Genomic DNA, 13107 nt, shown 5'->3' with positions numbered 1-13107 from the left:
CTCGGGTGGGGCGTGGGGCAGGAGAAGAGATCATGTGTTATATGGTGACTTGGTGTAAGAAGGGAAGGAGGAATGAGATTTCAAAAGAAAAAACAGGGAGTGCCTGGGTGGCTCAGTGGGTTAAAGCCTCTGCCTTCGGCTCAGGTCGTGATCTCAGGGTTCTGGGTTCGAGCCCTGCATCAGGTTCTCTGCTGAGCAGGGAGCCTGCTTCCTCCTCTCTCTCTGCCTGCCTCTCTGCCTACTTGTGATCTCTCTGTCAAATAAATAAATAAATAAAATCTTTAAAAAAAAAAAAAGTCATTTCCTCTCCAGTTCCTGAGCATGCTTGGTTATCTGAAAATGGCCCTGCTGGACTGGAGAGGGACTGCCTGAAAGGGAAGACTGGGCAGGCAGAAAGAGGGGGTGGTGATGGTGCCTGGAGGGCAGGTGGAAACCAGAGCTCAGGGGTCTCCATGATCGACTCACAACCATGGGACTCTCCAGACTCTGAGCAGGTCATCTGGCTTAAGTGAGCAAAGTGAGCTATCACAAAGAAATTCAACCGAGTGCAAAGTCCTCAGTATGACAGCCTTGGATTGGGTGGGTGAGTGGGCCAGGTGGGCTGAGCCGCAGGAAGGGGCCCATGTGTGTCCAGGAGGGCTTGGCCCTAAAGAGAATTAGCTGTTAACCCCCAGAGAGGTAGAGTAGGAGGTGAGAACAGACTCGGCTGTGGAGCGCAAGCCATCTGCCCAGCGCACTGGTCTCCTGCAGCCACAGCCTCTGTCTCTCTTCTAGGGCTCTCCGGCCGCCTGGCTGGCTCCCCCAGTGGCACTGTGGGGTTCGAGTGGTCTCAAGTCGGAAACTGGTTGGGTTCATCAGTGCCATTCCAGCAAACATCCACATCTATGACACGTAAGTACCAGCACCAACCGCCCCCCACGTTGCCATCCTGCTTGGTCTGGGAGCGGGGTAGAAAAGATATGCATACCTTCCATGAAAGAAAGGGTGAAGGGAAGGAACTCAAGTCCTGGGAATAGAAATTCATAACAGGAACTGTCTGTCTCTTGCGCTGAGTTGCTGCTGGTTCTCTTGTTGGTGATCTGGGCTGGATGGGGTCCACCGTGAGGTCGGGGGAGCTATCTGCACGGGGGCCTGTGTTTGCCTGTCACACGGTGGTGCACTTGAGCGACGTCAGAAGTGGGCCCCAGCCAGTGCGACTCAACATCCAATTGTGGGGGCTCCGGGCCCTGCTCTCCATTTTCCCTGGAAACATCAGAACCAACCACCACAGTCCTCTGGGCTTCAAGATCGAGATTCTCGTGGGTGTCAGAACCCTTGACATTCCAAGCTAGCCCTTGACTTACTCTGAGGTACCCTGCCAGCTACAGGGGGGACTTCCCCATCCTACTCGTGGGGTTTCACCAGGCGGGTCCTGGTGGTGCCTCCAAATAAAGAAGTTGGCTTGAGTCCCACCTCCCTCTGACAGTGGGGTCTGGTTGAAAGGAGCGGCTTCCTTGCCTGGTGCTACCCAGCAGGGGGGCAGCGGGAGCCGACATGCTGGCTCCCGGATCTTGAAGGGATTATCTTCGTCATTAAAAGCCGGTCCCTGGGGGTTTTTCCTTTCTCTCCAGAGAGAAGAAGATGGTGGAGATCAATTTCCTGTGCGTCCACAAGAAGCTGCGCTCCAAGAGGGTGGCTCCAGTCCTGATCCGGGAGATAACCCGGCGGGTTCACCTTGAGGGCATTTTCCAAGCTGTTTACACTGCTGGGGTGGTATTACCAAAGCCTGTCGGCACCTGCAGGTAAAGGTCTCCCGCCAGGCACTCCCCAGTCTTGGCTGTGCCCGCTCTCGCTGAGGAGCTTGCGTCTGAGACGTGGCTCTGGCCCGGGAGCATCCCGCTTCTCTCCTGTCTGATAAGGGAGTTGGCATCTGCCCACGGGAGCCAGGTGCAGGGCACAGAAGAGTGAAGGGGGAGTTTGTAGGAACAGACTGGAGAGTGGGTGCCCTGACCAGAGGGGTTCACCATTCTCCAGTCCTGCTGATTCCCGCCTTTTGGAAGTGGGGGTCATTCTACTGGGGTTTTGTAGTTTTTATGGACCAGCCCAAATCTGGGTTTTGATAGTAAATATCCAGGAGTTTTAAGTGGTTGGCTTCATTTTGTTTTGAATATTCTGTGGGCCAAAGAGAGCAAGTCTGATCCCAGCAGGACCCAAGGACAGCCTCTGCCCCAGAAAGTTGTTTTAAGCAATTGAACAGTCTCTGCCTCAAGAACTTCAGAATTGAAACACCAGGCAAATGCAGTAGAGGAGGGAGGAGGAGGATGCACATTCTGAGAACTGAGATGGACTTGGCTTTTGGAATTGGGGCAAGAAAAGTAGACGGAAAATTCAGGGAGAGCTGTGGCAGCTGTAAATTAACCGGGGGCGCTCATTGGAGAGCCCAGCACTGGCCCCCTGGCACTCTTGGGGCCTGGTGTGTCTCTCACGCCACCTGCTGGCCATCTGGAGAGTACCATGCCATCGCTCTCCGTGGGACTTGCCAGAATCCTCTGAGGATAGGACATTGGTGTCCCCCACAGGTACTGGCATCGGTCCCTAAACCCACGGAAGCTGATTGAAGTGAAGTTCTCCCACCTGAGCAGAAATATGACCATGCAGCGTACCATGAAGCTCTACCGACTGCCAGAGGCCAGTGGTGCTCCGGGACGGTGGTTGGGGGTGGGGGAGTGGGAGAGGCTGAGAGCCCGGCCCTCAGCAGGAACGCGGCAAGGCTTTGGTGGGGCCCGTGGAAATGGGGGAGCATCAGAAAAGTGGCCCAACTCAGAGTTTCCTAATTCCTCAACTTCCTGTCTCTGTTGTCTCTGTTGTCTATAGCAAGGATTTTATTTTAGTTTGGCTTTCTCAGTTCTTATGTGTCTGCACCTGGGCTAGCTACTGTGTCCGCTGTTGATGAGCTCAGAGAACACCTGTTCTTTGTGACTGGAGCCCAAGTGAGGCATAAATAGAAAGACAAACCTGTTCACTGAACTGCAGCGCTGCCCAGGGCCTGTGTAAATAAGCTACAGAGCGTCTTCCTGGCCTCTGTCACTGAGGGGAAGGAGGGGTGACCCCAGCCTGGGAGGTTGCCCAGATTTCTAATCCCGGTCCCGCCAGTCCAGGTCTGGCCAGTTGAAGGAGTAGGCAGCCTGGAGTGAGCTGGTTTTCTGTTCTGGGTCTCAGTTTACCTCATTTTCCAATGGAAGAAATGCCGCTGCTCATTCTCTGCTTGTGCCTGGTTTTGGGAGCCTGATGACCTCAAAGTCACTTGTCCTGCAGAGCTTCTAGGGTCAGCATGGTTATTGGGTGCCCACCGACCAGGGAGCTGCCTGCCTGCCTTTGTCAGCTATCAGGCTGGTCTAATCACCCTGGGATCAGGCTAGTCCAGCACTGAATCCGGATCAGCCGTATCCTGTTTTGAGAGACTGTGACAGTTAGATGCCGCCCCAAAAAACAGATTGGGGGGGGGCTGTGATGGGTGTCTTCTCCTCCTGTTGTGAGGACAGATTTATCCTGAGTTCCAGGCAGGCAGAGGGCATTCTTAAAGTAGTGTCGTAGCCAGAAGACTATCTCTGGATCTCCCCGCCCGTGGGTGAGAGCCCCTTTCAGTGCAGAATTTGAGGTGTCCTTGTGGGAGCTGCCATGTAGAAATGAGGTCAGTAAGTGTTCCCCGGAGATACCAGGATTAGTGAGGAATTTGGGTGGCTGAGGTCCTGGAACAGCTCTTTGAAAGCAGTTTCTAGGGGCGCCTGGGTGACTCAGTGGATTAAAGCCTCTGCCTTCGGCTCAGGGTCCTGGGATCGAGCCCCGCATCGGGCTCTCTGTTTGCAGGGAGCCTGCTTCCATCTCTCTCTCTGCCTGCCTCTCTGCCCACTTGTGATCTCTGTCAGTGAAATAAACAAATGAAATCTTTAAGATTTTTTTTTTTTTCTTTTTTTGACAGAGAGAGATCACAAGTAGACGGAGAGGAAGGCAGAGAGAGAGAGAGAGGGAAGCAGGCTTCTTGCTGAGCAGAGAGCCCGATGTGGGACTCGATCCCAGGACCCTGAGATCATGACCTGAGCCGAAGGCAGCGGCTTAACCCACTGAGCCACCCAGGCGCCCACAAATGAAATCTTTAAAAAAAAAAAAAAAAAGGCAGTTTCTATAGAGAAGCAGTTGAATCACACGGTAACCGAGCTGTATAAACTGTAACCCCACCCCGCTTCCAGATTTGGCTGACCCTGCCTTGTGTCCTGAGTCTTTGGGGATGTTCTGTGAGACCCGGTATTTACTCCAGAACATCACATGGGTTCATTCCATGGAAGCCTGCCTTAAGAAAAAGCAGCTGTGGGGTGGGATCCTGATTTAAGATGAAGTCCCAGGAGTTTGGGGATTTTCTTCAGAATTTAACTTGCAGCAGGCCCAGCTGGAAGCAGACTGGTGTGGCAGGGTCTGAGCAGACAGAGTGGGCCCGGGGTGTCAACTCTGCTGGGCCCAGGGGTTCCAGCATGCCTAGGCAAGGAGCTGGTCTGTGAAGTGCTCTCCTGGTCCAGCGGAGAGACACCAGCACAGACAGATGAGCTGCAGTGCAGTGGGACAAGATGGCGAGGGTTTGGAGGAGAGGAGCCAAGAACGGCTTTGCTAGGTGGATGAGTAGCCCGGGCCAGTGCCCACCCCAGCACGTCCATGAGGGTTTTGCTCCCTCATGGCACCATTGACATTTGGGGCTGGGTAATTGTGTTGTGGGGACCGTCTTGTACGTTATAAGGTGTTTGGTAGTTTCCCTGGCTTCTCTCCGCTAGATGTCGGTAGCACCCCTTCTAGTTGTGACAACCGAAGATATCTCAGAATATTGTCCTATATTCAGAATCAGCCCTTTTGAGACCCATGGGGCTAGAGGGACAGGAAGGACAGTCAGAGCTGCCAACCGGTCCAGAGGGTGGAAGGTCTCCTGCTCCGTATTAGGGAGTTTAGAGCAAGAGAGGGCCGTGATGGGTTGTGTTTTCTTCGGAAAGTGGCCTGGGCCATGTGGATGAGAGATGGAAGCAATAGCCTCAGCCAGAGAGGGTGGCCTTCCCTGAGAGGGAGAGGCCCGAAGATCCTGACGAGGCAGGACTCGCGCCTGAGCGTGTGGGGGCCATGAGAGGCCACTGCCAGGGGTGACTGAGGGTTCTCTCTTGACGGCCTGGGTGGATGCCTCCAGGATTGGGGTAGGAAGGGAGACAGTCTGAAGGTTCCAGTGCCTTCAGAACTTGACGGGGAGTCCAGAGGCTCACGTTCAGCACACCTGATACTGTCCCATCTGTCTGCCTTCCAGACGCCCAAGACAGCTGGGCTGCGACCAATGGAAAAAAAGGACATTCCAGTAGTACACCAGCTCCTCACCAGGTACCTGAAGCAGTTTCACCTCACGCCAGTCATGAGCCAGGAGGAGGTGGAGCACTGGTTCTACCCCCAGGAGAACATCATCGACACTTTCGTGGTGGAGGTGAGCGGGGAGGGGAGTTCTGGGCCCCTGAGAGGCATTCTCCTCCAGCGGCTTGGGGACCGGAGGCCCGACTGATGGATGCCAGTGTTGGCCTCCTAGACTTCCTTGAGCCTCCTTGCTCGCTCCTCCCTGCAGAGAGGAAGCTGTAGCTTGTACTTGCTAACAGGATGCCCTCTGGACTTGGCGTGAGCCCTTCTTGCCCCTGCCCCACCCCCAGTCCCCGCGCGGGTGACCGAGTAGAGAGAACTAGGCCCCTCTTCCTTGGGAAGCCTTGGAGACCCGCCCGCCGTGCTTATGGTGTTGCTGGCCAGGGTCAGCGGGGATATGGGCCGCAGGGAGCACTTTGCAGGGCAGCCCGTGGTCCGGCCTGGATTCTCGTCCTGGCTCTGTCCCCGGGTGCCCTTGGCCAGTGTGTTCCCTCCTGCCTGTGCCCCCTGTTTCGGTGTGCACCCAGTCATCTCGGGGAGCAGAGCTGAGGTGGTGTGAGAGCCGTAGGAAGCTCTTCCCGGCAGCAGCGTCCCCAGGCCTGTGTGACATTGCCTCCTTGTGTTGTTTTCCCTTCAGAATGCAAATGGTGAGGTGACAGACTTCCTCAGCTTTTATACGCTTCCCTCCACCATCATGAACCATCCAACCCACAAGAGTCTAAAGGCTGCTTATTCTTTCTACAACGTCCACACCCAGACCCCTCTTCTAGACCTCATGAGCGATGCCCTTGTTCTCGCCAAAATGGTGAGGAGAAGACCGGAGGGCCCGGAGAGGCGTGGGGACGGGGCAGTGGGAGCCGTGGTGGGCAGAGCTGCCTGTAGGCCGGGGCTTCCGGCCCCGCTCGGCCTCCCGCTCCGCGTAGGAAGGGGCCCAGCGCTTCTCAGCCAGCAGCTCCACGCTAGGAGGGAGCGAGGAATGTCCACGGGAAGCGAAGGCATTGAACTCCTGATTTATTTCAGTGAGTTTCGTTCTCACGAAGGCGCTGCCAAGGAGCCTGAGTAGCCAGGCCTGCTCCGGGAGGAGAGGGGTTCTCACGACTTCCCCAGCGTGGGAGTGGGGAGCTGGGTCTCTGTCGTGGTGAGTCACGGGAGCGACTGACAGTAGTGCATGGCGGGGGTGGGGCCCGGGCTGCTTTGACCCCCGAAGAGGTCAGTGTCAGTCAGCCCTTCGTCGTGGGTCCTACCTCAACTGAGGCCAGTCCACGTAGGCCGGCCAGATGGGGGCCCATCCAGCCTGTGCCCTGCAAGACCTTCTGGTCAACTGGGTGAGATTTAGGAAGTGTCTTTGTCACAGTCTCAGAGCAGCATGGCAGCTGCCATAAGCCCAGGGGACACAGTGAAGGCCTAGTAGTTGGGGTGTCAGGGAGTTAAGGGGCGGCACAGATGCTGAGCCGCTGATAGCAGCCAGCTTCTCAGAGGACGCGCTTTGGGGCTTGGTCTCCGGAGAAGACTATGCCAGTGCCCGGTGTTTTGGGGAGGCCTAACACGGAACCACAGGAGCAGTGACCAGGACACAAGGACCCCACTAGGGGCCGGATGGCATGGTGCTCTGAGAGTCACGAGAACCAGCCTGGAGAGCAGGTGCTGGCAGGAGTTCGGCTCGAACACGGATGCAGCCGGGGCTTCCGAAGGGAGGTGGTTCGCCGCACGGCTGGGATGTGGTAGAAACGGGCAGGAAGGCAAGGCAGCTTCTCTCTGTCTTCACCCGTTCCTGTTTCTCCCTGCTGCCCTGCAGAAAGGGTTCGACGTGTTCAATGCACTGGATCTCATGGAGAACAAAACCTTCCTGGAGAAGCTCAAGTTCGGCATAGGGGACGGCAACCTGCAGTATTACCTTTACAATTGGAAATGCCCCAGCATGGGAGCGGAGAAGGTAACGTCTGGGCCCAGCAGCGCGGCTGGGCTCAGGGGGTTCATGTCGCCAGCAGAGACGGGGCCACAGGTCTGAACCCCAGCATCGGCAGGGCCCACATTCCCCTTCAGCAGCTGGTGTGAGGGTGGCAAAGGAGACAGGCCCCAGAGCCACACAAAACCAAGAAGCTTGTCTCCAGCTTCTCTCCCCCATGAGGTGAGCCACCTCAGCCGTGCACTGGGGACCACCTCAGGTGACTGCTGCCCGCGCTTAGCCAGGAAGGTTCTAGTCTAAAGATCTGAGGGGTTTCCTCTGCTGGGCTCCTGCCCTCATCCCAGCGTCACCCTCAGCAGTTCCTCTGCCAGCCCCAGGGGGCAGCCCTGGGCTGTGTCATCAGCATTTACAAAATCAGTGACAGGTGAGCTGGAAAGAGGCCTTGGGACTGGCCGTTGCTTTCCTCAAAGGATCTGAGGGATGCAGGAAGCCCCTCATAGGGTTTGAGCGAAAGGTTTGGGCTCTCCATGAGCCTGCTCACACAACCCAGTGGCACCGAGGGGACTCTGTCCTTTGGGACTTCTGAAGTGGGATGTGGAGGGAGAAGGGAAGGGGACAGACTTGGGACAACTGTCAGCTCAACTCTGCCTCTCCCCGTTGGCTCTCCTAGGTTGGGCTGGTGTTACAGTAATCGGTTGCCAGTGAGATTTTGGATAAAGCCACTGAGAAGTCAAACCAGGAAATGGAACCCCACCACTTGTTGGTCCTTTTCACAAACGTGAGAATCCCTGGCACAGGGGACAGAACTGAACCGGCTTTACCAAACCGCCGCTGAACTTGACAATTGTATTGCAATGGCGTAGGCTGCGCGATGTCACCTCTGGCCGTGTCTCTGGTCTCCCTGTTTTACAATTAATCACATCCTTCTGCAGCCGTGATCAAGGGAATGTAACTGCTGAAAACTAGCTCGTGATTGGCATATTATGGAGTTAACGGGTGAATAATAAAAGTATATATATATATATATATATTATATATATATAAATATTTTAAATATCTTTCATGTTCCAAATGTACAAGGATGTTCGGTCTCTAATGAAAACTGAATCCAGATCATTCATCAGATTTAGAATCCAAGGACAGTGGCAGACAAACACATATTGGTACAGTGAATTGTTTTGTTCTGAAAGCAGGCATTGGCTTTTCTTGGGGGAGAAGAAAGAGGATGTGGGGAATCTTCTCCAGTCCCCCTTCTGGATGGGCCGAAATGATTCGCTTTGAGAAGGCAGGAAAAGGTGGAGGGACGGTGCAGAGCCTTGGGCGGGCTCGGAGCTCGCAGAACCGCAGGTGGCGTCCTGGGTGGGACCCGACTCTGGCCGTTCCATAGAGGCCGGGCCTTTTCCACATCCTGTCACTGGGCAGCAGGGACTGTCTGCGGAAGCAGAGTTCATTTATGGGGTCCCTTTTCCCATCCTCGCCTTGCTCCTTGTGGGAAGTCGTCCTGCCAACTGATTTTAAGGGGCTCTTTAGCCCGCTGTTGTTGCCAACCTTACAGGGATGAGTCCCTCGCAACATTGTTTTTCCACTGCCTGGGGTGACTGGTAGTTTGAAGGAGACCTTTGACCTCCTTGTAGCATCTGGGACCTTGTGAAGAACCGGACCAGTGCAATCCCTGCTGAGCTCATCCTAGAGAGGGCAAAGAGCCGGCACCCAGATAGCCCTGGGGTGGCTGGCCGAGGATGGTGTGGGGACGACATCCAGACCCCTTCAGCCGCCAGCCCCTGGCCTGTGCCTTCCAACCCGTTGGCTATCTCTTGTGCTTCTTTCCAAGACGCACAGTCTGCGAGTGGTCGCAGGGAGCGGTGGCCAGACACTGGTCTGGATTTGACGACCGAAATGATGGCGTGTTGCCATGGTTTGAGTCTGATTTTCGCTGATGAGGTTTTGTGGATTTTTGTGGTGATGGTGATGGTTATTGATGCAGCCAGTCTCCCCAGAAGTGACGGAGCCTCGGATCACGTGGCTGTCCGTGTAGGCCTTCCTCCGCTGTGCTCAGCCAAGTAGCTTGGGGAGGATCGGGCCTTGGAATTGCCAGAAAGCCCCATGCAGGCGTGTACAGAACGTTGCTCGAGGAGAAGGTAAACGGGAGAAGAGCGGGGCGTGCACGTGGGCCGGTTTCCTGGCCGCCTTCACCTGCTTGCAGGGGGAGGAAGCTTTGGCCAGGCGGCCAGGTTTCGCCAGTTCCCACTAACTGAAGCCCTGCTCTGCAGGCTGACAGAGCGGAGTTTCGGGCTTCGGGTTGGCCAGAGGCTACTTGTGCAGAGTCCCCAGAGCTGGAGCAAAGTGCTTGGGCCGGACTCTGTAGACTGCTGCTGGAGCCTGCAGCCCCATTGTCCTGCATTATCATCGGCGGCCGCTAGGGGCGTCCCTTCTCCCCATTGTCCCCATGCCGCAGACTGCATGCACCAGCGATCCCAGCTGACTTTTGATTCCTTGACTCCAAGATACCCAGACCAAAGAAGCTGCTGTTCTTAGCAAGATGTGCACTGCATTCCACAGACGGGAGGAGCCGGAGAGACAGGGCTTGCCTTTACAGCCTTGCTGACATCGGACACCCCGCGCCCCAAATTCCCAGAGCAGCTTACCCTGTGCATACGTCTGAGGATATCAAAGAACGAAGTGCCGGACTCTCTCCTTCCTTGGACGAGACCTGGAACTTGGAAAGGCTTCCTGTCGTAGGCTCGGTCAGCTCTGGGCCTGGGCCTTGGCCAAGCTGCCGCTGAGATTGGGGCTGCACCAGAGTGAGCTTAGCCTCGGTTGACCAGGTCACAGATGGAAACCGTGAGTCCGAGCCTGCTCTAGAAGAAGCATCTCCTGGAAAGGCCCCCATGTCTCCCTCCAAGACCGTGTGTCCTGCTCCCCGGACTCTGCTGTCATGTCACGTAGGGACCCCGTCTAGCCCTCGGCACTGTCTCCCCGGCCTGCAGGAGTCAGCTTAATGCCTGCTTAGTCTCCTTTTTGTCCGAACAGTTCCCAGGTTCTTCACTCCACCCTTGCCAGGACTTCAGGTCAGGGAGCGCAGAGAGAACCATTGCTTGGGGTTCAGGGCCTCCCCACAAGGAGCCCCACAGGATGGTGGAGCTGTGGCTGGCATGGACCAGACAAGGGAATGACCCTAAGGCCTCCAAGCTCTTCACCTGGGACCTGACTCCGGCAACTGTGGTTGGAGGGCCTCCCGGGCACGGCCCCCACCACCCCCCGCCCCCAGTACTCCTTGTTGGCACCGCTGGGCTGTTGGACTCCATGTTTCCACACGTGTACCTCCTGCCTTTGGATTGACTACATTTGACCCCTTGGCACATTCCCATGGCCTCTGATCTCCGTGTGGGGAGAGAGCTGGGTAGAAAGGAGGCCTCAGCTCTGGGTGGAGGTATGTGTAGGGCTCACCCCCCCCACCCAGTGCCTACTCTCAAAGACTCTGACGTCTGTTTTGAAGGCTGGCCCACACCAAGCCACCTCAGCACCCAGTTTATGGGAAATTCAGGCCTTGCCTGCAATTCTCATCTAACTGCCGTTAACCCCCTTCCTTGCCGGCTCACTTAAGCCCAGGTGTGGGGGTCCCTGTGGTCTGAATTCTTTGCCCAAAGATGACCAGCATTTAACCAACTGAAAGGATAGCCCAAAGGCCTGGGTAGCTTCACGAAGCTGCCATCTGGGAGAGGGTAAGGACCCGACTGTCAGGCCAGGGGTCGGGGATGAGCACATCCCTGGCCAGTGCCTACCCAGCCAGGGGGCAGCCTTGTGGCCTGACCAACCTGCCCCAGAACCAGAGGAGAACAAGTCAGCTTTGGTTTTTCCCTGCTGCTGAGTGAAGGCAGGCCCACCAACAGGCTGTCCCCTGGGAGGTTGTGTGGGACAGTCTTTCAGTTCAAAGATACTGACTCCAGGCAAGGTGGGCCAAACGTGGGAACAGAGAAGGGGGAAGCTTCACTTTTGTCTGGGCTTGTTCCTGGGCTGTGGGAGGGGCATCCATTTCCAGGGTGGGGGAGGAAGCACCAAATGCATTGTAGTTCCACTGGTTACATCTCACTTGTTTCTAATAAAGGAAGCAGCTGAACCAAACCTCTCTGCCCTCGAATTCCTCGGGTCAGCAGGTGGCAGTGGAACCAGCCCGGGACCTGGCTTGGCTGGAGCACCCCCTCAGAGGGCGGCAGGGCCCCTCAAGGAAAGCTGCTCCGGAGCGTCCCCTGGAGGCAGCTTTGGAGTACTTGCCCTGGGCGAGGTTCTCCCCTCAGGGCAGAATTGGCTCTTTTCCCCTAACTTCTCCCATCCTGGGGCGAGGAGTCAGGACTGACCAGGTTCACAGAGGAGCCACTGGGCCTTGGGCCGACAGTGGGGACCCTTGGCAGTGGCGCCAGTCCCCAGCTTCCACAGCTGGGAGCAGAGCACCCCAATAGTGCAGGGCAGCAGTGGCCCCTCTGTGGGGGGGGGGGTCAGCCACTGCCATGTGCCCCCATCCAGATGCCCTATCTCCCCTTCTGGGCCCCTGGGGGGTGCTTTTTAACACTGCCGGTCACCAGGCCCTACTGCACACCTACCAAGCGGTTCTCTGAGGAAGGGCCCCAGGGACTGCAGTTAGAATTCTCATCTCTCCACCACACACACACCCCATTCTCTTCCTCTGGAACTTTTCATCCATTCCCTGACCCTGTGCTGCTTTTAGGCCACCCATGGCTGGTGCCTCCGAGGGACCCCCTTTCCAGGGAACGGGGGCTGCAGCCTGAAGACACAGGACCTCCTCCCAGGATCATCTGTGCGCCCCCCCCCCCCCCAGGAGACTGGCCCCTGTATCTCTCCTCTCTTCCACCCATCACTCTAGCCCCTGAAAGCTCAGGCCTTGTCCCCACCCTTAGATTTGGGCTGAGAACACAGCCCTGTGGGCGGGACCTCTGGAGTTAAAAGTGACTTCCTTGCCTCCACCCTCCATCATCATTCCCACCCATTTTCCTGCACGGAAGACTTGCCCTTCCAAGGCCGACTTCCCAGCTTTGGGGTCTCACCCCAACAGGAAATCCTTCCTCGTGCTTTACTAAACTAGAGAAGAGAAGCAGGATGGTGGGGGGTGGGGGTTCAGCTCAGGGTCTAGTGTTCTCCCGACACAGGACCCTCACCCAAACCCTGACCTGAGCAGGCCCTGTGGGGACAGAACAACCCAAACTGCTCTGTGTGCACCGTAACTGGTGGCACCTTGCTCCTCAGGGCCTCCCTCCTCAGGCCTGCGGGCCAGCCACCTGGCCTCCTGGCGCCCTGAGAACCATGTGTCTGGGCTGCCTGGCCCAGGCCTTTGTGGTTCGTTCGTAGGGAGGCTTCTGACCCCTTCAGAGTGGGAGCATCCTCTATGAGACACACAGATCATCAGAACCAAACGCTGCTCTCAGCGTGTGGAGGGCAGGCGGAGGCTCTCACTTCCTGCATGGGGTCATAGGTTGCAGGAAGGAGAGCCAGCCCGGCCCTTGGGTCCATGGGGCCCATTCAAGCCCCAGCCCAGCGCCATCCCCAAGCCGGAAACTGTCCTCAAGCTCTGTCCCAATTCAGTGTTGGTGCTTTTGCCTGATGGAACCCAAAATGCCAGGGCTCCACCCTGAAGCTCAGAAAGACCCCTTTCTGGAAGGTTCTATTTGGATTCTGCCCTCCAGTGTCTTGGCACAATCTCCCAGCTGCTCCAGACAGCCCAGAGCAGCAGGCTGGTTTCTGGGCCTTTGTCCCTGGTGGGGACAAAGGAGAGCCCT

The 13107-nt window shown here is 56.6% G+C and overlaps 1 protein-coding gene across 1 annotated transcript in view; it reads left to right on the top strand.

Annotated features, from left to right (window-relative positions):
* The window catches only part of NMT1 (N-myristoyltransferase 1), a 30200-nt gene extending 21857 nt beyond the window's left edge, over positions 1-8343 (top strand). The window contains exons 6-12 of the mRNA XM_047707509.1: positions 775-891; positions 1611-1781; positions 2559-2667; positions 5315-5485; positions 6050-6217; positions 7208-7345; positions 7989-8343. Coding sequence (XP_047563465.1) covers positions 775-891; positions 1611-1781; positions 2559-2667; positions 5315-5485; positions 6050-6217; positions 7208-7345; positions 7989-8009 — 895 coding nt within the window. The 3' untranslated portion in view covers positions 8010-8343. The remainder of the gene's footprint in view (positions 1-774; positions 892-1610; positions 1782-2558; positions 2668-5314; positions 5486-6049; positions 6218-7207; positions 7346-7988) is intronic.
* Positions 8344-13107: the final 4764 nt, after the last annotated feature.

This window comes from Lutra lutra, chromosome 16 (assembly GCF_902655055.1).
Source record: "Lutra lutra chromosome 16, mLutLut1.2, whole genome shotgun sequence".
In the NCBI taxonomy this organism is placed as follows: domain Eukaryota; kingdom Metazoa; phylum Chordata; class Mammalia; order Carnivora; family Mustelidae; genus Lutra; species Lutra lutra.
The sequence above is the reverse complement of the archived record's forward strand: the minus strand, read 5'-3'. Positions and strand labels throughout refer to the sequence as shown.